Here is a 27,992-nt window from a genome sequence, read left to right as displayed (position 1 = left end):
ATGAGTATGTTGGTCCACCTCTGGCTTCTCTGTGGTCTGAGCGCCGTCGTGACCCCTCAGGATGTCACACAACAAGCCCAAATGTTTCTAGAAGAGTTTAACAGGAGGGCAGAAGATGTTGGCTATGAGAGCTCCCTTGCCTCATGGAACTACAACACCAACATCACTGAGGAGACTGCCAGGAAAATGGTAAGTGCTCTGTCCTGTGGGTTTTACTGTTGTTTTAGGATTCTGACAGCTACTTTATAGTTTATTTTGGTTCCACTGAGCTTGGCTGAGATTGAAGTGCTACTTCTTTAGTAGCTGTGTTTTAGTTTCAGGAGGGTAGAGGGGCTTGCTTTAACGTAGCAACGCCTCACTGGAGATGCCTGGGCCACTACCAGCCTCCACAGCCTAGGCTGCCTGCACACTGCACAGGGAAAGGCAGGGGTTGGACTTGTCCCTAGCCGTCACCTCAAGTCACCCTGGTGAGCAGAGGGAAAAGATAAGGGAGCACTGCATGTTTGGCCCCAAAATCTGAGCTTGATGGAGAGAGATGCCTTCTCCTGTTCGAGGTCCACCAACACCAGCGCCTCCCAGCATGATGTTTCTGTGCAAGGTCCCTTTCCTCTTGGAGAAGGCACAGCCTGGAGGGGATGGTTTTCTCCCAGGGCCTGGGCTAGGTGCTGCCCTGCGGCACAAGGGAAGGGGTTTCAAATCTTGTGCCCACATCAGCTCAGGTGTCCCACTTTTCTTTAGACTGAACCAACACTGGGCTTTTTACTGACACAGACAATTCTCTCTGTTGCTGAAACTGATTTACTTCTAATCAAGTATGCAGACATAGGCATTCTATTAAATGTTTGCTGATGGTTTTAAATAGTGGTCCACAACCTTTATGCAGTGGGGGACCTTCCCCCTGCCCCCCATTGCTCTTCTCATAGTCAGGGCTGTTGGTAGTCTGCCTGGAGGCATTAAACTGGGAAAAATGAAGTGAGATCCTGGGCTTCCAAATGCCACCAGTGGAGTTTGTAGTAGAGTGGTCTAGGACGTTGGTTTGAAAGTCAATTTCTAGCTGCAGGAAGGGCCAAAGCCTTTGTACTTGTGCTGTCTTGCAACACAGTTCTCCCTGCTTCTCAACACCAGCCTCTAGCTGTCCCAGCCAATGGAGTCTCTAGGCAAGTACCATGTTTATCAAGACCAGTCAGCCATGATCTTTACCGATACTGGCATGCCTCAGCCTAGCATCTCGTAGCCTTGGAGACTTTCAAAATGAACAAAACCACCTTGAATTTTGTAGCTGAGTGTATTTAAAGTTAACTCAAGCTTTAGAGAAAAACAATTCAGAGCATAAAAATGAAGCTGAATGTCCTACATCTACTTTTGTGTAATGGTTTAAGTCTTCCAATTTGTGGTCTTATAGGTTAATTAAAACACGGTTTAATTATCGTATTTCTTAATTAAAGCAAGGAGACTGGTTGCTGGGAGAAATCCTAATGACTAATCGTTGTCAATCTGGAATGTTTTCTGAGGCACCAGGTACTTAAACTGTAACGTTTCCAAACACATAAAATGAAAGCCCCATATAGTACTTTCAGCATTAATTAGATGATAATAAAATACATGAGGAGATACCAGCAATGAGAACCGATTAGTCCAGTGCTCAGAAAGAATGTTTTATCTTGCTTGATCTCTTCAGTAGCACTGGTAATAAACCCACTGCTTCCCCTCCTCCTTTTATGCTGGAGGAACAAAGTTAATTAATACTGTCCCTTCTGGCTCCTTCCCATCCATTTTACTTATGACTTGGGCCACAAACCCTGTAACTATTCCTCTGACTTATCAACTAGTTCCTGTAATTGGGGAAAAATCAGTCAGCAAGCTAACATCTTTCCCCTGACTTTTGTAGCCAAAGAGCCCCCTCTTCTGCCCCACTGCTCCTAAAGCACTCTCTGTCCCTGCTCAGGACAAGGATTTCAGAAACAGATTTACACAGTGATGCTCTTCCTCTGGGTGCTTATAGCTCTATCCTGCTGAGCAGCGGCAGGGCTGTTTGCTCTGCTCCCGTGGAGAGTTTGGAAAGCCTTCCAGTGGTGGCTGCTCTCCCGCAGAGGGGCTGCATGGGCAGGGGGTGATGTGGTGATGGGACTGACAAGAGCTTATGTTTGCCACCACCTCTCTCTGCCAGAGCCTAAAGCAAGTACAGTGGGTCCATCACACACGGGGCTGGACAATCCCGGCACAGCCCTGGCAAAAGTGTCGTCCTTGATATGTGTTTGCACAGGGATGAAGTGTGCCTGTAAGAGCAGATTTGTGTTTCCTGATGCCTCAGCTGGGAGGGACGAGCATTACAGGTGCTCTTTCCACAATCTGGGAAGCTCTGGCGTAAGCTCAATTAATTAAACTGTCCCGAGGACCCAGGTTAATTAATACTGTTCTTGTTGCCATTTGAGATGGATGCTGATGTGCTAAACTATGTACAAACACATTAAAAAAAAATGTGAATAAGAATAAACCAGTCCCAAATCCAAATAATATTCTTACGGTGCTACTTTGCGCACTGAAATTCAGGAGTCTCATGTGTCATGGTATATAATTGCAGCAATGGTAAAAGCAATCTCATGCAAAACATTGAGGTTTTGCATGCCAAATTTAGGCACCTGTATAGAACCTCCTATGCCCAAGTGTAATCTTTTATGTGCCAAAACTTCAGGAGAAGGTGATACTTGCATAATGAAAAGACTTAATATCTTGGCTGCTGCCTGTCACTGCTACTGAAGCAGAAATGGGGAATGACATGTGGGTGACAGACCTCTTGTGCCCTAGCTTGTATCTGGTTTCTGTTAGGCACAGGTGGGTGAAGAGAAGCACTAAGGGAAGAATATGTGGTGATTTAGAGTAGCAGGGAATACAGCTAGGTGATTCTGGACCAATTATAACAAGCATGGTGTAAGGAGACAGTCCTGCTTTTTGCTATTTCCAAAGAAAAATGGTTATCTGGATGTGTGAATAAAACAAAGCCAAAAAGTTTCACTGCACAGTGCAAGCCCTGAACCCGCAATCCACGGGCAGTCTCCACAAATTAAGTTCTCCCCAAAAGTAGTATTTTTGCCCACTGAGTACATCAGGCTGCTGCACTCTTTTGCCAGAGGCATTCAGGGTTTGTGTGAATCCCTTTCAGAATGAGGCGGATGCCAAGTGGTCAATGTTTTATGACGAGGCCTCCAGGAACGCCAGCAGCTTCCCATTAGACAGCATCCAGGATGCTCTCACCAGGCTCCAGATCCAGGCTCTCCAGGCCAGAGGATCGTCTGTGCTGTCATCGGAAAAATATAGCAGAGTAAGTTGCTGAATGTAGCTAATTTTTGTCGGGTGAGTTGAGCTGCCTCCCATGACATGCCCCGAGCGAGGGCATGGTGCTGTCGTCACCCTGCTTGTCTCGGGATGGTGCTGTCTCCCAGCATCAGTATGGAGAGCGTACCTCTACAAGGTGCTCATAGCAGTACAAGATTGGAGGGGTGGTCTGGCTTAGGAATCTGGTTCCCATTCAAGTCAGCAGTTTTGCCATGTAATCCATGCAATGAATTTCTAAACACACACACGCCTCAGAGTTGTCCTTGCACAAATGGCTGGATTAGTCATAAGAGGAAGAGAGGAGCCGTGGTAAGTGCTTGGCTAAGTCCAGACCCAGGGCAGTGAGCAGAAAGAGATGGGTGAAAGGACATTCAGTGAGTCAAAAAGGCGGAGGAAGTCTTTCTTTCTCTGCTGGCATTCCATTATCAACCTCTGAAAAAGAAGGGATGTTTCTATGCAGTGGGCACTCTGGGATGCCTGAAATTGGGGACGGTTGGTGACCTCCTTACACAGAAAGCTGCTGAAGGCCAGCAAGATTTTTCAAGATTCCTAATGAGATTTGACTTTTCCACTGAGAAGTTTATGTAAAAGGCATGTATATGGGTAGTGACTGTATGTGGGACTGGAGTGAGCAGCTATGCAGACTCAAAAGGGATTTATAACCAAACACTTGAGGGTTAAATTAGTTTCCTTTTTCTGGAGATCAAACTGATACATAGCATTGAGTTAGGGGATCCTACAGTCCTGATTATAGAAGAATCCTGAGGTTTGTCTGCTAAGCAGTGTTAACCACTGTGCAAGAAAAGCAGCGGACTGGCTGGATCTCCTGTCTGATTCGAATGAGGTGTGTTTCTGGAAAGACAGATTACCTTGGTGGGAATGCTGACAGTTCATACCAAGCTTTTATTTTGGAGCACAGCAGTGCACTGACGGTAATGCTGTCTCTGTTGAGGTATTTTCTTCAGTATCTGCCCTGTTTAGACACTTTCAGTTTCCTAGATAAATGACCTTTGGGGCTGAAATTGTTGATGCTTTCTTGAAAAGTGACTTTTTGTACAGTCCAATGGGATTCCATAGGAATATTTAAATATTCTTCAGTGATACAAAAATTTCCCTGGGTGCCCACTAATTTTAATGCTGACAGAGATAAAGTTAGAGTTGGTCATTAACTACCCCTCCCACTGACAGCTCTGCATAGTTCTGATTTAAAACTTTAAATGAGAAATAACAGAGTCCTAAAGGAAAAGCTAAAGGTGGTGAGTGTTTTTCTTGAGGTATGGAAACCTGAAAATGTAAAAAAAAACCCAAACCCCGAACTATGTAACATAGATTCTGAGACAGAGCTGAACTATTTCAAATGCATTTGGCCTTCAGCTGACCCAAGACATGAGCCATAACTTCTCTGTAATGGAGTAGAACCAGACCTATGCAATCAGTGTAGTGCAATATCAAAAACCACAAGCGACAGTCAGCCTGGCAGCATCTGCAGAAGGGGCCCTTTTTGCTGCCATTCAAAAGCACGACCTGCAGGGAATGTTTAGGTGGGTCCATGCTTATGGAAGTGCATTGCTAAACTTTATTGCTGCTGTATGTTGATAGCTCTCTCGTGACAGTCTGTGCTCATTAAATCCAGAACTCTGTCTGACTGGATATTAAGGACCTGTAGATTACGTCGTATATTTGGGAGATTATCTGTCTTTTCCAGCTAGGTTCTGGTTCAGTAATGCATTTAGGCAAATTCTTTCATTAATCTCTACTGAGCTTAAACATATGCTTAAATGTTAAGCTGGTGGGTGAAGTGTTGAATCGAGCTCTTAAGGAATTAGTATAATTGGCTGTTATTTTGCACAAAGTGGGTTTCTAACGGGCTATCTTGCATCTAACTTGCAGCTAAGCACTGTGCTAAATACAATGAGTACCATCTACAGCACTGGGACTGTCTGCAAAATCACCGAACCGTCTGAGTGTTTGGTGCTGGAGCCAGGTACGGTACTAACCTCTGCCCTTACTATGTCCTTTACACTGAGGGTTCAAAAAGAAAAGGGTGGCTTCAGACTGCAAGAGAACAGGCTGTAGTTTCAATAGATGTATCCTACTATCTAAAGCTTAGTAATAGTTTAATTGCACCTTGCAGTTCAGGGACCTCCAGCGGGCCTCCTGCCCATACTCTCTCCTCCTTGTAGCGGAAAAAATTTGGAGAGGGCTGCTCAGCTTGTATCACAGCCTGCCTGTCACCTGGGGCTTGCCTATGTCACAGCAAGTCCATTTTTTTCCCCTCTCATCAAAGTCTTATTGGATTCAATGTTGCATTGAGGCCAGTCCCAAGAACTCTACCGACTTAAGGGAAACTAATGCAGAGGGAGAATTTAAGGGACTCATGATCTGCTCCGCATCTCTTTAAGAGAAGAAGGGGAAAACCTTAAATAGAAAAGGATGCAATAAAATAATGGGATATTTCAGTATATCAAACACAAAGTATTTTCTTCTCAGTTCATGACATTTCTTTTGCTTTGGCTCATTTGCCTGCTGTGAAAGAAAAATAAAAGGATTCTGCTTTTTCAAGGCCTAGTACTTATTTTTTTGTTCTGCAGGTCTGGACACTATTATGGCTAACAGCATAGATTATCATGAGAGACTGTGGGCCTGGGAAGGCTGGAGAGCTGATGTTGGCAGAATGATGAGACCATTATACGAAGAGTATGTTGAACTTAAAAATGAGGTTGCAAAGCTTAATAGTAAGTCACAAATTTTTTTCTTTTTTCTGGCTTCCAGAAATTAACAAACATACTGCAGCCTTGCACAATTTGCACAGGAATTCAAAACCTGCACTTTTTTACACATTGACGATCAGCACTTTGCACGTAATTTGCTCTTGGTCTGCGCGTTGCAAGGTGAGAGGCAATGCAGACAGGTGCCGTTGACCAGATCAGAGGTCTGTCACCAGCCTGGAACAAAAGGAGGGTGTCTTTGTTGGCATCTTTCCTAAATGCCACTATGTATCAGTGCCCTTCATTACTTACTGCTTTACCCAGAACTGCACTGCTTATGACTTACGGTCAAGCACGCTCAATTCAAACAACTTCTGAGTGTTGCTGAGCCTTGGTGATGTCTCCTCTTTTCTGTCAGCCTCGATCTTCTTGCACCAGGCACAAGGCACAAGCAGTGGTACATTTATAAGCATTATGCCCTGACTGGAACGGTCAGATTTGGTAGGCCTGGGCCAGCAGATGCAGCCAGGTGCTTAAAAAGGATTTTGCACTAAAGGAAGTGTGCTTCTAGTGAGAGATCTCCACACAAATCTTAGGGAACTGTCTTTTCAAGGAACAATGACAGATGGCTGCTAATTTTCTTTGGAGGTCTTCTAAAACAGCTAATTAGCTATATCATCTGTTTCTTGGCCAGGCTGCAGCTGTATCACCTACCTTCCCATACTCCTTGTTCTGTGAAAACTGTCAATCTGGAGCTAGACGTCAGGAGTAAGAAACTATAGTCCAAATAGTTAGACAGGAAAAAAATCAAACATTAAGAAGTGGTCATTATCACCTTCCTCCATACCACTAAGGAAGAGACCTCACCTATGAGCCATTTCTACCCCAAGCTTGATGGAGCTCAGTGGACTGGAAGACTTAGTGGAACTGGGAGCTGAATTTCAGTTCTGGTGTCTACACCTGCCCTTGTGGTTTTGTTGCTGGAGGAGGGGGCCCATATTCAATGTCCACCATCTTATACCTTCTGTGAGAACCCCTTAATATCCAGCCTGAGCAGAGGCTGCCCTCTCTCACAGCCACAGGAGCTCCAATCAGAAGTGACGATTTCCTTTGACCTCCACCTCCAGCTGGAATGACCCTAATTAGCAGATAACAGTGGCCACAATTTCTGCATTTCTTGGAAATCTCCTGTACCTGCACATTCATGGGGCAAAGCCTTGGGGGAGCACTCTTCTCCTCTCTAGACCTACAGCATCTCGCACTTTGCTTTGGAGGAAAGGCTGCAGGTCTGCATGGGATCCGCAGGGAGCTGCACTGCTCCTGCAGACCTGTGCAGTGCCACGTGTGGTGTCCTGATGTAACACATCCATGCTTTACAGGTTATGCTGACTACGGAGATTACTGGAGAGCAAATTATGAAGCAGACTATCCAGAAGAATACAAATACAGCCGTGACCAGCTGGTCGAAGATGTGGAGAAGACATTTGAGCAGGTAGAGGGAGGAAAAAGGGAAAAAGCTCTCACCTGGGCCACAGGATTGTGTTTTGTGATGGTGGTCTCACACGGTGATATTGTGAAGGAAGACAAGACCTGCTCTAAACAGGCTAATCTCAGTCTACATGGGATGAACAGACGTTGGGAGACACACATGACGTTTTTACCTCTGCAGCCATTCTAGGACCAGCTTGGTCCCCTTGGGCTGTACTGTGCCAAAGGCTGGGAAAAAGGGAGCTCTGCAGATCCATGTCTCTCCTGCAGGTAGGGTCCATGAAGGGAGGTATGTTTTCCATGGAGTAGATTGCACCCTTGATACTCCACATCTAAAGCTAGCAATGGTCCCTCCCTCATACCTGAGCAGGACTTCTGGGGCTAGGATCTGGACTCAGTGCTTGAGCCCCAAGGCAGGGGGCAAAACTCAGCTGTAGGTCTGGGGTGCACTTACCTGCCAGGAGAATTTTGTCAGACACCTTTGAGGCTCTCTGTTTAGGAGGAATGAGTGGTGTAGAGCAAAAAGAAAATAATTTGTTTCCTTGTCCTCCTCTGCCTCCAGATAAAACCTTTGTACCAGCAGCTGCATGCCTACGTGAGGCACCGGCTGGAGCAGGTCTATGGCCCTGAGCTCATCAGCTCCACGGGATGCCTCCCTGCTCACTTGCTGGGTATGTCAACGTGGCCGTGTCGCAGAAGCCTGACTTTGTACACGGGACAGTCACCTTCCAGGCACATGGGAACAGAGTAATCTGCCTGTTTAATCAGGATATTAACAAACAGGTTAGAGATAAGAGAAGGGGAGAGGAGAAATGGAGAAGTCATCTCTGGCAGAGATGACATAGGTGCTTAGCAGCAGAGGCAGGTAGAGAAGGCAGGTGTCCTCATCCTCACTGGAGCTGGCAGCACCCAGCTCAAAACTCCAGCACTGGGCTAGGACAATTCCATCCCCTCTGCAGCACTTGTCTTCCTTAGAAATAAGAGTTTCAGAGAGACTTGTTTTTCCTTTTCAATCTGATGCTAAGCCCTCACATTTCATGACTTTGCTTTCAAAGCATGCAACATCAAGCTGCCATAACTGTAATATACACAAACACGGCAGTGGCAATCACATGGACTAAAACCATGGATGTTCAGTTGTGAATAGACCTTTAGCAAGATGATCAGTCCTGAAACAGTACTGTCCAAGAATAGCTGATCTTGGGAAATAAATGGATCTTTGATCTGAGTTTAACCTATGCGTGACTTCCCAGAACTGCTCACCTCCACATCTGGATTAGACCTGTTTAGATGTATAGAAGTCCCTATTTATGATACTGCACAATTTATAGAATTGTCTGGCACTTTTGAACAATATATAATCAAATATTTAAAGTATTTCTATGTTTCTCTCTTTTTTTGAAGGTGATATGTGGGGTAGATTTTGGACAAATCTGTATGCCCTGACTGTTCCCTATCCAGCCAAACCAAACATTGATGTAACTTCTGCAATGGTTCAAAAAGTAAGATATGCCTGTATGCAATATGCATTACGTAACAAATCTAGATGGTGTAAAAATTATACACCATGTCAGCTGCTTTCTAAAAAACCAGAGCTGCCTTAAGGCAAACACACCGCATTGCTCTCTGCATCCTTTTTTGCTCTTTGACTTAGTGTTTTCATGCATTTTTCACTGTTCCTTTTCCCTTAGCTGTTCTCCTCTCTTTCTTCTCCACCCTTTTTGACTGGCTTAACTCTTGCTTCCAAGTCTCTTTTCCTCAGAGACACCTATCCATTAAGAGGTACATTTTGTACATATAAATATTTCAGGACTCATGGAGTTGGCTTTTATCAAATATGACCTTTGCCAGCCATTATCATAATCAAATAGTTTTTGTATTTCAGGGATTTTTTTGCCAGTCTCGTGTATTTGGATACAGCTAGGAAAGTGCAATGCTGCCTGTTATCTTTTGGTAACTGCATAGCACTGTAAGGTCTGTGTTTGAGATCTGTAGTGATAACAGCCATGACGGAACCTTTACCAGACCGAGAACATGGCTGAAGATAAAGCTCTGTAGTCTTGTCTAAGCTTCACTCCTTTTATAAAATAAAAGGTGATTGGTGCAATTTGATTTCTGAAATGTGATTATTTGCCTGAAATCTACCCTCCTCTCATAAAGAGCACTCCATGCAAATGTAATGCTGGCAAAAGAAGGAATAGCTAAATTTGATTCATAAGCAGTTTGCACAAGTCTGCATTAATCTCACCTCTATTTTACAGTACTGATCCCCTTGTTATAAATTTGTATATATTGAAGTACCACCATGAGGAGGGAAGCATTACTTACAGAGCCTTGGGGCAAAGGCTGGACTCATCCTTGTTGGTGGATGTGCCCAATTTAGGATTCTTATCCAACTGAGCTGTCTGCCACCTAAATCTCTGCAAAAACTTACTCCCGTAAATGCAGAGCTCCTGCTATGTAGAATCACAAAACTGCTGAATGACAAAAATATTCAGGACGTTAACATGCAGTTACAATCTCATAAGCAACTCCTCTAGATACACTTGCCAGGTTTTGTGGTTCTGGCTGAGATTGCCTCTCATGCTCCCCTGCTGGGAGTGCAGCTCCACTCCCTCAAGTGAGTTGTCCGTGGCTGAAGGGTCAGATCACAGATCTGATGGGCTATGACAGGAATGCCTTTTTTATCTTCCCTGCCTTATCTTTTATTGAGGGCTTCTCTGGCCCGGGGCAGGTGCTATCTGCTGAACCTCTGAGCGCAGAAACCTAGTTTGTGGGGAAAACACTTAATTCCAGTCCCCAGCAGAATTTACAGAAATGCCAAAGGCAGACACTACTGTCTTACTCCCAGTAAGTCAGGTGCTGATCTGAAGTTGTTGGGAGATAAATATGACGTCAGCTGCCCCGTGTCAAGCTGGCTATCGGGAACAGGCTCCGTGCAGAAGCAGTGGTTAATGGTGGCATTGTCCCTTTCAGAAATGGGATGCAATAAAAATATTCCAAACTGCTGAGGCCTTCTTCACCTCCATTGGCCTCTATGAAATGACTGAGGGCTTCTGGAATAACTCCATGCTCACAGAGCCAACCGACAACAGGAAGGTGGTCTGCCATCCTACGGCGTGGGATCTGGGGAAAAATGACTATAGGTACTGCAATTACTATGACCCCTTTTTATAACATCACCTCGATCATTTTATATTTTCACTAAAGGTACACCATGCTGGTTTAGGATACAATTTTTCCTTATTTATTATCTTTTTTTTCTGGCTGATAAGAGAGGAAAGGAAGACAAAAGAGAAGGGAATCTATGGGACTTTCCATGTAAACCTTTCCATGTAAATTCTTCTGTGAAGATCTAAGGATTACTCTCAAATTTAAGCAGAGAAGCGACTATTATTTATATGAATTAGAGGAATAATGACTATGTTCTAGGGCTTAAGGAATAAGCAGAAATGCGAGTGCTTGTGAATACTACCGAGATTTGTGGACACCTGCACGTTCTGCAGCAATGGCACAGGGTGCCTGGGTAGCAAGTGAAAACCTCCTGAGAGCCCACTGACTACCCTTAGCAGACATACCCAGTTTCATGAAAATCCATCAATCTCTTCCATATTTGGGAAAGGAGAGGGACAGCAAGGTCCCACACAATGAAGCCTGCTGAGGCAAATTCTGTCTCCTCTTGCAGTCCTTGCAGTTACCTGGGGAAAGAAGCTGGTCCCCAGCAGAGCCTTAGTGAAAGCTGCCAGCCTCACACTTCACGCCTCAGCAGTCTGGGCTAGGTGAAAGAAAACCCTATTTGGAAGAAATTCCTTTATTAAATAGTGCCTACAAGAGGATGAAGTAGCAGGAGTTACTGACACAAAGGTGTTTTTTACACTACTGTCTGCCTAAGTTTGATGGTGGTCACTGTCTAACACACACAGTGAGTTTATCGCCAGGTTTCAGAAAGCAGCTTCTTCTCACAAAACAGCAATTTTCTCTTACTCCCAGTACAATTTAAAGGTGGCTGAAAGTGTTTTGCCAAGCTCCCCTTCAAGCCTCAGTCTTGCAGGAGGAACTGTACCCCATGCTAAGATGTGGCTGCCCCGGTTTTGCGAGGGGCGAGGGGTGTTTGCAAGCTCTGGAGGCTGCTTTGCCCTGTGGTTGTGGCAGGCAGGGCTCCATCAGCAGCTGGCTGGGCCACCCTCTCTCTAACCACAGACACTTTACTCTCGTGCCCAGGATCAAGATGTGCACCAAAGTGACCATGGACGACTTCCTGACTGCGCACCACGAGATGGGACACATCGAGTACGACATGGCATACTCTACGCAACCTTACCTGCTAAGAGGTGGCGCCAATGAGGGCTTCCATGAAGCAGTAGGTGAAATTATGTCACTTTCTGCAGCCACTCCTCAGCACTTGAAATCTCTTGACCTCCTAGAGCCAACTTTCCAAGAGGATGAAGGTAAATAAATGCATAAATATTATATGCAAGTGAAAACTTGCAGGCCTTATTTTGTAGCAGAAGATTGTGTCCGCAAACTGAGTGATCAACTGAGGGTCTTCTGAAAATCTTACCCCACTAACTTACTAGAAATACTGGGGTTTTTTCCCAAATCACATCGTGAAGCAAGGGTCACTGCTTTATAATGCTGCTACATAATTTAGAAACAAATAGCTAGCACTTCATTAGCTTCAGTACTGAACAACTCATCCCAAAATCTTCATAGTTCATTTAGATGAGCCCTCCAATAGTCTTTCGATTTCTGTTGCATGAATCTGTATCTCCACCAAGGCATGTATTTAGCAGTTGAAATGAAACCTTGAGATTTACATCTCCCACTTAAGTGGGATGTTGAGTGGGCAATATAGATAGGCCCTCATTATAATGCAGTCTGTCTGGCTTCTCTGAGTATTACCTTATAAGGATGGAGATGTACCAAAGCCTTCAGTGCAAAATTCACCAGAGCCTGGGAAGGTTTTCAGTGGAGAATAATGAAATGTAAATGCCAAAGGGCTATGTTATTTAAGAGGTGGGGGGAAAAGAAAGAGAGACAAAACTGTATACAACACTTAAGTGATCTTTTATGGTTTTTTCAGTAGGATTCTTCCTTCCACTTTTTCCTTAGTGAAAATCTGTAATTCAAACCAGATGTAAGCATTAGCTGTAAAGGAAGAAACTTTAGCTCTCTAATCAGATACTAATTGCTACCATAACCATTACCTTAACTGCTTCTCTCTTTAGAAACTGAAATCAACTTTCTGCTCAAACAAGCACTAACGATTGTTGGAACAATGCCTTTTACTTACATGCTGGAGAAGTGGAGGTGGATGGTGTTTAGGGGTGAGATTACAAAGCAGGAATGGATGAAGCGGTGGTGGGAGATGAAGTAAGTTTGAGAAACGAAGGATTTTTTGCAGGTGAACCTAACTGCAAAACTAACCCTTTGTAGTTACTCAACATACTGAGGTGCCTGTGCCTCCATGGGACAGGATCTGTCTCTCAGGGTGTTTCTACAAAGCTGCATAGAGTGCCAGCTAGAAACACCCAACAGGGTGCAGACAATGTCTCACAAGCCATGTATCCCCATTAGCACCCTGTACAGCCCTGGGCAGTTTACCCTGCCTCTTGACAGACCTTCTCCTCATTTATAATGTCAACTTCCCTATAAAGACAGCCTGTGGCCTGGATGTTCTAGGTCCCAGGATCAATGTTGCCGTGGCCCTGACGCGTGCCTCGAGACATTTTTGTAGCTGAAGTGCAGCCCTTCTCTAAGTCTCATGGAGTGTATGGTCTGGTTTGCTCCCCGCCTCCTTAAGGACAAGCGGAAAGTGAAGTTCATCGCACTTGCCAGCCTGAGAATCATACAGATCTCAATCTACCAAATATCTGTGCATATGCTACTCTGCTTTGCATTTCCCCACCATTCTGGAGTGGTTTTGGAGTCAAATTGTCTGAAAGACTCCAGACCGATTCTTTCGTTTCTTATATGTTAATCACAGAATCACAGAATGTTCAGGGTTGGAAGGGGCCTCGAAAGATCATCTAGTCCAACCCCTCGGTCAAGAAAATACAGTTTCTTTGGCAAGTAACAAGTAACATGCAGAGGTGCCTTTTCAGATTATACCCACCAGCCGATCTATTTTCAGCTCCTTGAAACTCAAGATTAGAAAGTGGTTTGATTGAGACTGGAGTCTGTCATCTCCTGGGTTGGTTAACATGGGGGCAGAAAAATGCAAAGAAACTAAACAAGCCCCACACTGAAAATGGAGTCTACATTCTTAAGACGTACACAAACTGAACCTCAATCAGCAAACAAAATCTATAATAAAACTTGATATAAGCAAGCCTCCTGACCCACTGTAAAAATCAGTCAGCTTTGAATTATTCAAAAGTAGCAGAGATGTCAGAGAAACGGAGAATGACAAATTGTTCAGGGAAGCTTATCACATCTGTTGTAGTGGCACTGCAAAGCTCTCTGCTGGAACAAGACCTTGAAATACAAGTTTATGGAAAATATCTCCATGTAAGCTTATTACCATTTTCAGAATTTAGAGCATGGGTTTGTTTTCATAGTATTGCTCAGGAGACACACTCTCAGGAGAGGAAAATAAAGAGAACTGTCATCTCCAGCCCTGTGGCACAGCAGACTGTACAACTTTTGGGTCACTCAGTCTCTGCATGCCCTTACCCAGAACAAAAATGCGCGTGTTTTAGTCTCCAAACTTGGGATGGCCCCAGGCATGAGGTGTGTGTGTGAAGCTCGTGTCTTTTAGACTATTTCATACCACTAATTACTCCCCGCATACCTTGCCATCATACAACTCCCTTCCTTGCAGTACCAGTTTCAAAGCAGCTTCTCCTCTGTGGTCTCCAGCTGTGAAACAGTACTCATTTGGGGTTACTGGGAGCTGTTTGGGCTTCTGTTTGGAAGTGAGGAAGGTGCCCATATGTATTAGACAATGCAGAGGAAAAGCAGAGTCAAGTTGTTTTTCATTATTATCCATTAACAGAAATCTTGTGTTTTTCCTTCATCCCCAGGAGAGAAATAGTTGGTGTTGTTGAACCAGTCCCTCATGATGAAACCTATTGTGACCCTGCAGTGCTGTTTCATGTGGCCAATGATTACTCATTCATAAGGTAGCTCAGTGTTCAATTCATGACTTACATTTTGGGTACACAACAAGCCCCAATTACCTAAAACATCTATTGGAGAGTCTCAGGACATAATCTTATTTTGTTTAAAGTCCTAACTGAAGGTCAGTGATTTTAGTGGAACTTTTTCTGGGGACATCAGGGGCTGCTCCATAGCAATCTCTGAACTTCTTGCTGAGCAGAGAAGCTTTGTGCTGCCATCAAACCTGTGGGAGCACTTCTGTATGAGGTGCTTGCCTCTTGAGGAGATAGCATACCACTGTCACTTGGGCCATGCAGCCCTGGAGCAACTAACTCTGGACATCCCTCTATGCCCCAGCCATATAATTTTAGAGGGCTCAGACGCAGCAGAGAGTTGGTGCTTGCCTTAAAAACCTTACTCACTCCTGGTTTATGTGACAGCAAAGAGATTTGGGGCTCTTCTGCCGCATTTGATCTTGGCACTTTGTTAAGTCTGAGTTACCGTAGCCTATAAATATCAGCTGGCCTCTCTCCCTGCAATGCAGCCTCTGAAGCAGCAGCGCCAGCTGACACAGCAGAGCTTTCCAAAGGCCAAGGGCTTGCAGATTTCCTTGCCAGATGACTAACAAAACCTGTACCTTCCTTCACCTTGCCCTTCCTTTAGGTATTACACTCGGACCATCTATCAGTTCCAGTTTCAGGAGGCACTTTGCAAGGCAGCTAACCATACTGGCCTGCTTCACACATGTGACATTACCAACTCCAGTGCAGCCGGTCAGAAGTTGAGGTAACAAAGCAAATTTGTCACATGTTATAAATCACTATGTAACAAAGCTTAATTCATCCTTGAAAGCTTCTGGAGTCAGTGAGGTTGCATCAAGAATGAACCTAGCTTGAAATTTTAGCATATATCTACTCAGTTTATTTTGACAAGTTGACTACATTTGTATCTACTGAGGATCTAAACACTGAAGGTTTAATTGCCTGCTAATGATAAATAATTTATTTTTATTAATAGGAATGATGGGAGGAAGGAGGGAATTCAGAAGCAAAAAAGAAGACTTTAATACTGATCACAGGTTTTTTTGCTAGTTGTCTAGACGGAACATGGCAATAATATGTATTACCTCTCCTTTCACATACACAGACAATTGCTTGAATTAGGCAGCTCCAAACCCTGGACTCAAGCACTAGAAAGCGTGACAGGAGAGAAATACATGAATGCAGCGCCCTTGCTCCACTACTTCGAACCTTTATATAAGTGGCTGCAAAAAAACAATTCTGGCAGATATATTGGCTGGAAAACAGACTGGGCTCCATGTACGTATGGCTTGTGGGTAAATTAAGGACACTCAGTAGTCCTCACAACCTTTGACCAGCAAAGTACCTCTCTCTTATAGCTGTTGAAGGCTCTTCTCCCTAGGGAAGCAGGATTGTGGGAAATACACACTGAGCACTTTTACTCATGGGAAGGCAGACTGGCTTCCTTATGGCCAAAGCTGGAGAAGTCAGCACACATGGGGTTTGCCACAGCCTCACCCAGTTTTCAGTTTATTTTTTTTTAAAGGGGCAGCGCTAAGGCTGTGGGATGGATGTGCAAAGGGGAGAAAGACAAGAGGCTTGGACTTGCATGGTGCTTGCCTGAGAGCAGTGCACCTGTTCTGCAGGGCTGGGAGCCACCAGTCCTGGGAGCCAGAGGACCCTGAGCTGGGGGTGCAGGGGCACAACAGTACAGAAAAATTACTACTATTTTGTTTGCTGACATGTGCTAGTCAAAGAAGGGAGCTCAAGGGGAGGAAAAGGAGGAGACTGTGGAAAAGTGCATTTTTTCAGCCTATTGTGGTGATGTTGAGTGTTGAACCACGCAGGTTATATACATGTAATCACTGTCAGTACTGGGTAGCACCATACCCCTTACAGTGCTGTGCCAGTCTCTAATGGTGGAATTCACCTAACCAGACACCAACATCTGCATCTGAGCTGCTCATTCCCAATGGTGGGAAAGAAGCATTTCCTTTGGGAGATGTCTAAAGAAGACCAGAGGACTGCACTTTAGATGTGCTTGCTCTTTCTGTCTACTGCAAAGCCAGACTTGGGTGACTGGGAGCTCAGATGCAGATGTTTGCAGCAGGAGTGGCTGAAAAGAACAAGATCAGTTCCACCAAGCTGGGCAGAGGGAAGCAGAAGAACCTGTAAGGAAACCCTAGCCATCCCAGAATTTCCCAGGGACAGGCTTTCTGTCACTGCAGCTCTAACACAGCCCTTGTTTCTTTCTAAACCAGATTCTGGCAATGCCATCAAAGTGCGCATCAGCCTGAAGTCAGCACTGGGGGACCAGGCGGTAAGTGTGTTTGTGCTGTGGCACTTTTCCCATTGCTTGGGCAACAGAGATGTTGTGCTAATGCATCTCAGAAAATAAGGCAGGGGTATAGCTGATCTTTGTGTCCGAACAGTGGCATCAGCTCAGGTGAAGGGTTATCACACAAAAGATGACCCATCTGAGTTTGTAGTGAAGCCTCCCTCTACAATTAGTAGAGGGACCTCTCCAGGGAATGATCCCACACATTTTAAGAAAGCCATCTCAGCTAGATGAGTTGAGTTAGTCTGTGGAGGTACCAATCATTTTTTACCTGCTACAGGACAGGCCTGGAGGGCTAGCATAGGGGAACCTGTGTACCTGAAAACGAGTATATTTTCCCCAGCTATGCTAGTGTCTAAATAAAGCCTCTATGTAATTTCTTCTAATTTCCGTTATGAGGGCTATGGTGGCTGCCTTCAGAAGTTACTATTACGGCAGCTACTTCACATTTAAATGTGGGGCTAAAGCAGAGGGGTTGAATCCCACTCTCTGTTCTCAAATGTTTTTGATTTCACACTGAAACATTTATGTCAGCGTTCCTTTGTAGATTTTTGTTTGTAATCTTTCCAGGCCCTGATATATTCAGCTGCCTCCCTGCCCTTCAACCCTTATGCACAGACAGCTTTGTTTGTTATTAAGATTGCAGGGGGCAGTGCAGCTGCCTCTCTTTCAGATGAGGACAAGGGCTTTCATTCCCAAGAGCTTGTCTGCTTTCCCCAATTATACCAGCTGGTCCAATAAAATGTATTACAGCAACAAAAAAAACTCATCAAAGCCAAAGATGGCTTTTAAGATTTTAAACAGAGCATTGGCTTAGGCCATCTGCTTAACCTAGGCTGAAAATTTGCTCCTTATTCTAGCTGTGCTTCTTTATGCTAATCTCACAGAGGCAGCACAGAAGGCTTAAGTGCAGACACTTCATTCCTGTTAATAGCCATTTTCACCTTGCAGAACATTAGTAATTTTCCAGGAATGACTATGTCATCAGGCAGGTCATTTAGACCTGCACGCCGGAGCCTATTGGACTAGCAAGGACACAATACCATGGGCTCATTTTTCATACGAATTGATGCTCTCACTTCTATCACTCTCTTGCATGCAAGCCCCACTGGAGTTATATTGCTTCCTAGGCCTCTGAGTCGAGTTAGATACAATTCAAAACTGATATCAACAGCACGAAAAGGTTCCATATTACAACACATTTATTAGTCATTATGGTTAATGTTTAGCTTAATACCATTTTTATGCCTGCCTCTTGCCATCATAGTCTTTTGTTGTGCAATTGAGCAGCTGTAAAACAATCTCATCCAGATTACTTGATTTGAATTATTGTATGGACTGTAGGTTCCTAAGCTCTGAAGAGCAAGCCATGCATTTTCCTCTCAAAACCAGCCCACACCACCAACATACAAGAAATGTTTTCGATTCAATAGCTTTCTGCCTCCCCACAAATTTCCCTTACACTGCACTCCCCGGGATGTGACTGAGTGATGGTATGCCAACAATGGGTAATGGTACATGCATGAACTGGCATAGAGGAAGCCAGCAGGGAACCTCAGGCAAGGATCTCACCCCAACTACACAGAGCAATATGTTTAGGCTGCTTTATGTGGCTCCCAGCACACAGAAGCGGGGAACTCAGTGCAACTGTTTGTTTAAAAGATGTATTTCAACCTGCTTTGCACCATTAGGACAGCAGAAAGCGTTCTGAGTATGCCAGCAAATCTTTTTGTATTTCTGCTCTTTAGCACTGGATAGAGCAGAAAGGGAAAGATCCCACTTCTTCTGCAGAGAGAGAGAAGCCCTGGGGCCGCAGCGGGGGCAGCTGCAGCTCGCACAGGCAGCCCTGCACCTCTCAGCTACGTAGCCTGGCTGTTACCAGCAGGGAAGTTTCAATAGCCCAAAGTTCTGGCAAATTAAGCACCCAGACTCACAGATGGGTTTACGCCAGCTGTACCAGAGCGTGTGCTACCGCAATTACCCTGCTAATTGTTTTCAGGCTGATGAAATTAAAGCTGCAGCCGTAGCATTGCTGGATCACCAGTGTAGCTGATGAGGCTGAAACACCCACAGCTTTGCTCCAGCTGGGGTATTATGGAAGTGCCCTCCCAAGGGAAACTGCTACAAGACCCCCGTTGACTCATTTGGGGTCTGTCTTATTTGAAATAAAGGGTTCCTGGAGTGTCAGTCCCCTGACCACCACTTGAAAATGGGAAACCTCTTCAAACATGAATTTGAAATTCCCCACTGGGTCAATGTCATACGTGTGATTACATTGTAAAAGGCTGGCACACAAGACGGCATTAGGGAATGGAGAGCTGTCAGCCTGCAGGCATTTAGATGTATTTTACAGTGGAAAATCCTTTTTGAGTCAGAGGCTAGACTTACACTGTCTTTTAAGTTACACGTGGGATCTTGGGGGGAACACGCTGTAATAGAACAGAGGTGCTTGGCAAAGTTCATTTTGCTTTGAAAGCAAAGCAGCCTCTGTAACAAACAGCGAGCACCCAGACAGGTTTCCGATCCGCCTAGGGAAGGTGTGTGGGTAGTCATTACTCAAACACGAATCAGAAGCCAGCCAGGTAATTCCCATCCACACAGCCAGTAATGGTATTTATAAAGGCACTTGAGAGGCACAGTGGCAATTAAAATACATTAGACTGAAAAAGACAAAATATACGCTACGGGAGTGAATAAATGATTAAAAAGCTAAGATGCTAAATACAGAAAGCAGCAGCAGAGGTATCAAGCTCAAGTAGCTCCTGGTTAAAAAAAAAAAAAAAAAAAAAAAGAAGAAGCGCACTGCAGAACCTAAAGATGTTGGGGATAAATGAAAAATTGAGAACCCCCCCACAACAGCATTGTAGGCGGTGACGATGAACACTGCCAGCTGCCACAGACAGCGGCGATTAACAACAAGAAGTGCTTCAGTGCAGGGCTTTGCCTGCCACTCAGCGAGCGGGAGAAAGCCAAGGGCGTTTGCCCAGGCAAAGGTGAGTCACAGCTCCAACCCTTGCTAGCCTGAACAGCCAGAGCTGGCACAGTCCCTGCCCTCCACCTGCCGCGGGGGCTGCTCTGCCAGCAGTGGCTTTGGGTCACCTGCACGTCTTCTGGGGCTCAGTCCTGCATAGACCGACAACGGCAGGCTCTTTCTGCTCTTTCGTTCTGTGTATTTCTTTCTCTTAGTTTTATATTAGTGCCAAGAGGAGGACAGGGTTGGAAAATGTAGCTGGGTTTTATAAAGCCTGTTACAACAGAGCTGCCTTCTACCACACCTTCCTGAATGGCACTCGAGAAAGTCAGGAGCTGCATAAAACTATCACTGACAGCATTTATAGGCTTTCCTATACCAGGTGCCATGAACACAATCAAATCTAGGCATTCAGAGGGTAAAAAGAAATTGCCACAGAATTCAAATGGGAATTTTCCCTTCATGCGCACATGGTGTTGCACAACAGACGAGGCTGCATTATCAGCTCCTGTGGTGGATTTTACTCCCTGTACAGCTCTTGGTTCCTGCCCCAGAGAAGCTGTTTTTGACTTCCACTGCAAATAACTTTGGACTTGTAAGGCAGTCTGGGAGGAGCCTGCACACAGGCAGTGATTTCTTCTATCACCTCTCTGTTCTCCAGGGAAAAACAATAAATATATGCCTGTTGCAGAAATACTGACTCAAAGAGTTTTTTAACTAAAACAAAACAAACCCAAACAAAAATCCTAGATTATCAAGCAAATAAATGAACTACCTTCACACAACAGCCCCACCCCGAAATTTCTCCTCCTTAAAAGAACAGGTCTGCAAATAAAATTATGTGTTTAAAATAAGATCTAAATTGTGATATCTTTAGACTTCAAACAGAATGCATAATATTTAGTAGGAATAATGTTGCTCCTGCTGCCTTTGCTCCCCATAAGGCAGGGAAGTGGGCTGGGACTGCAACATCTTCAACATCCCCGTGTAAAGGTAAAAATTGCAGAGGGACAGCATGATGCAGTGTCTGGCAGCAGGGGTGCCTGCTTGGTTTTTCTCCTGCAGAGCACTCAGATTAACAGAGCTAAAAGGTTTGAGTAGGTTCCTGAAGTGCTATCATGGCACAAATAAATAATACTGAAGTGCATGCCAAGCATTACAATTGCTACTTCCTTTTAGAATGATTTCTTAGTGTCAGATAACTTGCCATCTCTCATGAATTTCTTTTGTGCTGTTTTTGCAGTATGAATGGGATGAAAGCGAGCTCTTCTTGTTCAAGTCTTCCATTGCCTATGCCATGAGAAAATACTTTGCAGAGGTGAAGCAACAGGATGTTAACTTCCAGTGAGTGGCTTGCTTAATTGTGCCAGCTATGTCTATATTGCTTCTGGTTAGCTACCAGCACGAATTGGTGGAATTAATTGTGCCTTCTGTCAAATGTAAGGTGACAGCAAACAATGTCAAACATCAGCTGGTTGTAAAAGGCAAGATGCCAGTTTGGTTACATGTTGTCTATTCTCTTCATTAAGGTGTCTGAAGTTTAGGACTAATGTGCTAAAGTTAGGTAACTTCAGTGGATGCAGAAGGCTTTGTCTCTCACGGCTTCTCAGTGGTGGAAGTGAGCCTTCAGAATTTGTGCCTGACACCTGTATGGGAATATCAGGGGAGATACACGGATTAGAAATAAAAATTTCTAACAATACCTGTGTATGATACCAAATATCCAAGAGGTTTTGGGCCAAGGAAAGATAAACTTGTTGATTATAAAGCACTAGAAGCAGAGTTACTAATCTTATCTAGGTTCACTTACAAACATAAAATCTATCATCTGAAATTGATTTTGGTGAGAAAAACAACCCTTTTATTAGGTCTCTTAAAAAATTTTTAGAAGCTATCTACTTAAGCTATTTGATATTACTTTATAGAACATCAGTCATGTAATGTCTAAATTCTATTCCCAGCAGAATGTAAAGAAGAAGGAATATTTTTTTTCACTTGGTAATTCATATACTTCATTCATGAGACCCACCCCAAACACTCTGTTATGCAGCTGATTATGTGCTTTGGAAAGTGACACCAAGGATTGTCTTAGGTACAGGGGAGACTCTCTCCATCTAAAGTTATGAATTAGCACATAGAAAAAGAAATTCTGTCAGGAAAATTGATTTCACTTCCCAGTTGAAGTCACTAGGAAGCATTCACTCAGCATAAACTGACTTCCTGGCATTGCTGGTCAAACACAACTGTTCACTTGCCTGAATTTAAAGCTAATGTCATCTCAAAAATTAAAACCCCTTTCTCTTCTGTTTCATATTCAGGATTACAGACATTCATGTTGGGGAACAGACACAAAGGATCTCCTTCTACCTTACTGTCAGCATGCCAGGTAATATCAGTGATATTGTGCCCAAAGCTGACGTGGAAAATGCCATCAGGTGAGATTTTGCTCTCTGGGAAAAAAAAACAACCAACAACCAGGTGAAGAGGTATAAGGAAAAGCAGTGCTCAAGTCAGCTGAGGCAGAAGGGGTGATAAGAAACTCAGTTCTGCAGTTAGCATAGAAATAGTGGGATGAGGGAAAGTTATGACATAAACAGTCCATCTATCTGATGGTGTCTTGGACAACAGCCGATGTAAAATGCTTTGGGAGGCTTGTAAAACAGCCATAACAACCTAATTGCATCATACCTTGCCAGAAAATATCGTTACTCAAACTTTAACAGGAACTATCTTATATTCTGAAATACAAAGTACAGTAGTGGTGTGTGCATGCACATGTATTTTCTTCCTATTATTAGTGAAAATTCAGTGCAAGAATTATTCTTAGCGAGGACTCCAGAATAATGATGTATTCGAAAGATGGCCAGAGATACTTGATTATACAGAAAAAAATAGGTCAGAGCAGGAGCTAGTTCCCACTTACAGGTCAATGAAGAACCCTTTAATAGTATAGTATGGCACCACTGTATGTCATTGCTGTAAAAATGATAAGTAAAACTGCAACTCTGCAGGTGGTCATGGATAATGTACAGTGGGAAATGAAGAGGGCATAAATCTAAAAGCAACAGCAACATGAGATGGGGTTGAAAAGCAGAGAGATAAGTTAGTGAACTGAGGGAGAAGAATATGGCTATGAAAATCACTGTCTGGTTAGCACTCAATAGCAGAAGAAGTTGTTCAGGAAAAAACAAAGCATAGAAAATACACCAGGAAACAGGTTTTCAGGGCAGTGAAAAGACACTAGAATCAAAACTATGGAAGACTGTAGGAGGGAAACAGGTGAGATGACATCACTGCTGTGGTTTTCTGTCACATATCCAAGAAACTCCGGGTAAAGGGCATGAGGGGCAAAATGCAAACAGGGAGATCAGAAGGCTGTTTGCCTCTTTTTGGTAAATGTTAAGACTGAGTTTAGGAGTTCATACAGTGTCTGAACATGTCAGTTAAGCTGCAACAGGTTAAGGGCTTAAGTTACTGTGATTGTCACTCGGCACCTCATGTCAGAAGGAAGAAGGTTTAGAAGTACCTCCTGTGCAGTCTTTTCAACTGAAAGGTTCAGGGTAAGCTTGGCACATTGGAGATTTATAAAACAACTGAAAACTGTTTATTTCCTTCCAGTAAACATGTGAAATTCTGAATTTGTTCTTGATGGCAGGATGTCTCGGGGACGAATCAATGAGGCTTTCAGACTGGATGATAACACGCTGGAGTTTGCGGGCATACTTCCAACCTTGGCCACACCTTATGAACCACCAGTCACCATTTGGTTAATTATATTTGGGGTGGTCATTAGCCTGGTTGTCATTGGAGTTATTGTCTTGATCATCACTGGGCAGAGAGATCGCAAAAAGTGAGTAGTATTTTTGATACAGTGATCATGAGAACTGGGAGCATGGGAACATTGAATCATCAGGGTGCTCACAAACAGGCTGCCAAATCTAACTGAAGTAAGTTAAGGAATTAAAGCTTATTATTGCCTTCCCATCAACAGTGATAGCTAAACATTCAGCTCCCTGCCTTTCAGTGCACAGCAGCTTTGGCAGATTAGTGCAATTTCCCCATCATTGTCAATTTAACTGAGGCAGCTGGATGCTGTGGCCATAGGCAGCCACGGTGTGGCCAGGCTTCTGCCAAGCCTGCTGCAAGGTGGATGGAGTGGCCTGCTGGCAACACAGTGCCTTCTCCAACAGCAGAGTTGCCCACATTCGTCAGCACCTGCAGTTTTCAATAATCTTGTTGGAGGCTGTCCAGTAATGTAATTTTCCTTAAATATTACTGCATTAACAGCAATATAGCTGGGTTGGTTTTCTGTGTCTCTCCATTAATGGGGTTTCTAACAACATGGTAGGTTTGCTACAGTTCCTCTTAAAACCAACACAATTCCTTTTATATAAATATTCCCAATTAAACACAGTATTATTTGCAGTAGGGGATTCTGGGATCCAGAAGGACTTGAATAGAACAGGGCTTCTGATATAAAATGAATTTTCATTACAGGAGAGCAAGAGAAGGTAGGAGTGAAACAGGATCAAAATGTGAAGAGGTGAACCCTTACATTGAAGAGGGAAAAAGCAACATGGGTTTTGAGCCATCCGAAGAGACACAAACATCATTCTAGAAGACATGAGTACACTAAGGGTTTCTGGTTTTGGTTTTTTTTTTTAATTTCACTTATAACGATAGTGCCTAGCAAGGACCAAAACACTATGGATGTCATCAAACATAATGTCTTCTGGTTTACCATTAATCTGCTGGTTCATAAACAACAGCAGACAACAGCAACTAAATCTGCTGTTTATGTGGCAACTTGAAAACATGCGAAAAATTGAAGATATATGTCCTGTGGCTGTTGTATGAATTATGTGCATAATACTACACACTATTTGTGCTGCTTTTGATAAGTGTGCTGCATCCAACTTCCCTTTATTTCCTCTGTAATGAAATACAAAAGCTTGGAAGTATACAGTTGTATACAGATCAAGACAGACATCAGAATAACTTGTGTAGTCCTAATGCCCACGAGGAACATCTTGATCTTTCCAGATGGAGACCTCAGAAGTGTCTAATAGACAGTGAGAAAAAACACCTGACCACCAGAAGAACCTTAGTGATGAAGAACTCAGTTTGATATTAAATAACTGCAATTTTGCACCTGCAGGAAAGCTATATCAATGTCAAATAGATACTGGATGATGAATAACAAGCACTGGAACTTTGTTAGGAAGTTGTAACATAAGTTATTTTTCTAACTGTTTGCTTGATAAGTATTGTAGAGACCATACTCCCTCAAAAAAAAAAGAAAAAAAAAAGATCCTTGTGTGATGTTGTCATCTAAAAATGGAATAAACTTCCTTAATACTAGTACCTTAGCCATTGCCTCCACTATTACAAATACTGCATACTACAAGTACAAATTGCACTGTTGCATACAAGGGGCAGTAGACTGAGGCTTGTGAGGTTCAGGTTGCACCTGAAAAAGAAAAGCTGTTCATAAGGAGGGTTGTGCAGCACTGGAACAGTTCGCCTATTCCATGCTCTGGGAGAGGCTATGGGATCTCCACCTTCAGAAGTGTTCAGAGCTCAGGTAGACAAAGGTATGGCTGATCAAGCAGTGGGGACAGTTCCACTCTGAGTGAGAAGTTTGGCTAGATGACCTCCAGAGGTCCCTTCCAGCCAGCATGTCTATGATTCTGTGTCTTGTAGGTCCCATGCCATACCTGCCACCATGTCAGTGCTGTTGTTTTGTACACAAAAGGTTCAATAAAAGGTGCAAGGTGTCTACACAGTCCTGCATTCTGACACAGAGCCAGTAGCAAACATGAGCCTGCATGAAAAATGTTCGGCAAATGCACGAACTCTTAAACTCATGGTCCTTGAAAATTATCAGAAACTGTAGGAAGCAGTCAAACATATATCTGAAAACACACAGCTGGACTCTGTGGGCTCACAAAACACTATCCTCCACACCCATTTCCTATTTGAGAGACAAGACCCTTAAATGAGACAGTTCAAAATGGTAGGCACATGATCCTGTTCACCTAGACAGGAATGTAAAGCAATGAAAACTAGACAGGAATGTAAAAGAATGAAAATAATTTTTGTTTAAGTTGCCTACATACACTACATATCCCATTGCCATAACATCCCCAAATCTTAGTACTTTAGCTGAACTTCTAAGATAAATAATTCAACCATAGGTGGTCTTCCCACTTACTGTGCAGTAACAGAAAAAGGGAATGGCAAAGCTGGAAACAATCAAATAATGTAATTAGTCACACCAGCCATCTTCAGATCTGTTGTTAAGATTAACATTTATATTAAGGTAAAGTTTTAATTTCTAAGCAAATAAGTTTAAAAGCTGTGCTAGGGATCAAAAAACACCATTCAGAATTGTCAATACATAAAGCCACTAAAAAAATACAGCAGGATTTTGGGAGAACAGAAATAAAAAAGCAACATTTATATTAAAAAAAGTCAATCGCATGCATTATCCCCGACAATACCTCACAGTCTCTGTACTCTCATATTTTATCTGTCAGCACTCCTTCCTGACCCTTTCTCTGGGTCAAGGCTCCTTGGCCCAGCTTGGTGCACAGGCAGCATCACACTATACCCTACCTCTCCCTCATATGCAGCCTCCCATGGTCCCCCAGGCCTGTGTCAATCCCCACAGTCATTTACATGACCCCGAATGCTGCCTTCCCTCAAACATGCGCACAGCTCCCATATAGACAGGGATGCGCTCTGCTAGCCAGCTTCCAGTGCCGAGGCCAGGCAACACCAGCAAGCACAGGCTCTGGAGCCTCTGGAGCCTCTGGCTGGCCAGAGACCTTCATTTCCTTCTGCCCTCTCCCCACATGTCTGCACCTTGCATTTCTCACTCCTTAGGTTCAGGTGAGATCCAACTGGAGCTGCAGAGGGGTCCCTGCTAGGGCTGGGCCCACTCCCCCAGGGAAAGGGCAAGCAGACGTCAATTGGATTCTCAGAGGCTTCACACACTCAACTAGCTCAAATATAAGGAAAGAGGAGAGGATTTTTTCAGACCTTACTTTATTTTAAAACCCATTCATTTTATATGTATTAGATCAGCGTTTTACAAATGTCAGTGTCTAAGTCTAGACGCCTCTGTTACAGTTACGTAGCTTCAGATGCATTTGGTATCTCTAGACTTACTGAAGTTAGCGCTAATTTGTGTAGTGCTGTGCACATTTGAAAGTTGGGTGCTCTTATTGAAGTATTGACATCAGGAGCCAAATTTCAGCTCCTCAGTAGTAAAATATTTGGCTAAGCATTATATTAATACCATTTTCAGTTCTCTTCAAGTTTTTGCTCTTCAGGTTTTACAGAGATCAGCAAATTTACCATTTACTATTGCAACGACTATGGAATTCTGCATAAAACTGTTTTTTTCTCTATTTTTACCTGTAGCAGGAAGCAATAACACTCTCGTAAACACCTCATATATTGCTAAGTTGCAAATATCTCAGATATGTAGCTTAGAATAAATTCCGAATCAAATGTACACCCTGAGGGCTGAAACTAAAGTCAATAGTACTGGTAAGCAAACTGATATAATATTTTACCAGTAGTAATTTCTAAGTAATTGAAAGCGAGACTATAACTATTTATGTTGCTGTCACTTGCAGCAGTCCTGAATTTGACTTCAGACATCAACCTCAAGTGGTTGCAAAGAAAAAACACATTCAGATGGGTTATGATAATCAGAAAAACTAACAGGCATATATTTCCCTGTTTACATTTCCAGTTAAGGTCAAACAATGACACCTTGGAAGCACTGAAGGAGTGTACACAATTGATATATAGATCTCAGTGTCTGAGAAGTCTTTTGAGACAATGCTTACAAAATTAGTTATATTCTTCCACAATTTCTTTCCAAATTCTGTCACCCACAAAGTGTCACAAAAACTTTAGCTGTATGATTCTTGGTCAATTCTCTGATTAAATAAGAACACTAATATACAGAATAATAAGGGTGGCTAATGTCAGGCAGATTTCAGATTTGCATGGAGGAC

General features: G+C 43.5%; 1 protein-coding gene across 1 annotated transcript; it reads left to right on the top strand.

Annotated features, from left to right (window-relative positions):
• Positions 1-24,577, top strand: ACE2 (angiotensin converting enzyme 2). The gene is made up of 18 exons (XM_009956091.2): positions 1-189; positions 3,161-3,319; positions 5,224-5,317; positions 5,925-6,068; positions 7,421-7,533; positions 8,092-8,200; positions 8,934-9,031; positions 10,506-10,675; positions 11,751-11,977; positions 12,758-12,902; positions 14,555-14,653; positions 15,294-15,416; positions 15,777-15,949; positions 16,912-16,970; positions 21,203-21,303; positions 22,278-22,394; positions 23,615-23,809; positions 24,457-24,577. The coding sequence occupies exons 1-18, from the start codon at positions 1-3 to the stop codon at positions 24,575-24,577; spliced, it is 2,436 nt and encodes an 811-aa protein (XP_009954393.2).
• Positions 24,578-27,992: the final 3,415 nt, after the last annotated feature.

The sequence above is a fragment of the Leptosomus discolor genome, chromosome 1 (genome assembly GCF_034619465.1).
Source record: "Leptosomus discolor isolate bLepDis1 chromosome 1, bLepDis1.hap2, whole genome shotgun sequence".
Lineage (NCBI taxonomy): Eukaryota > Metazoa > Chordata > Aves > Leptosomiformes > Leptosomidae > Leptosomus > Leptosomus discolor.
This window is presented reverse-complemented; position numbering and strand designations above follow the sequence as displayed.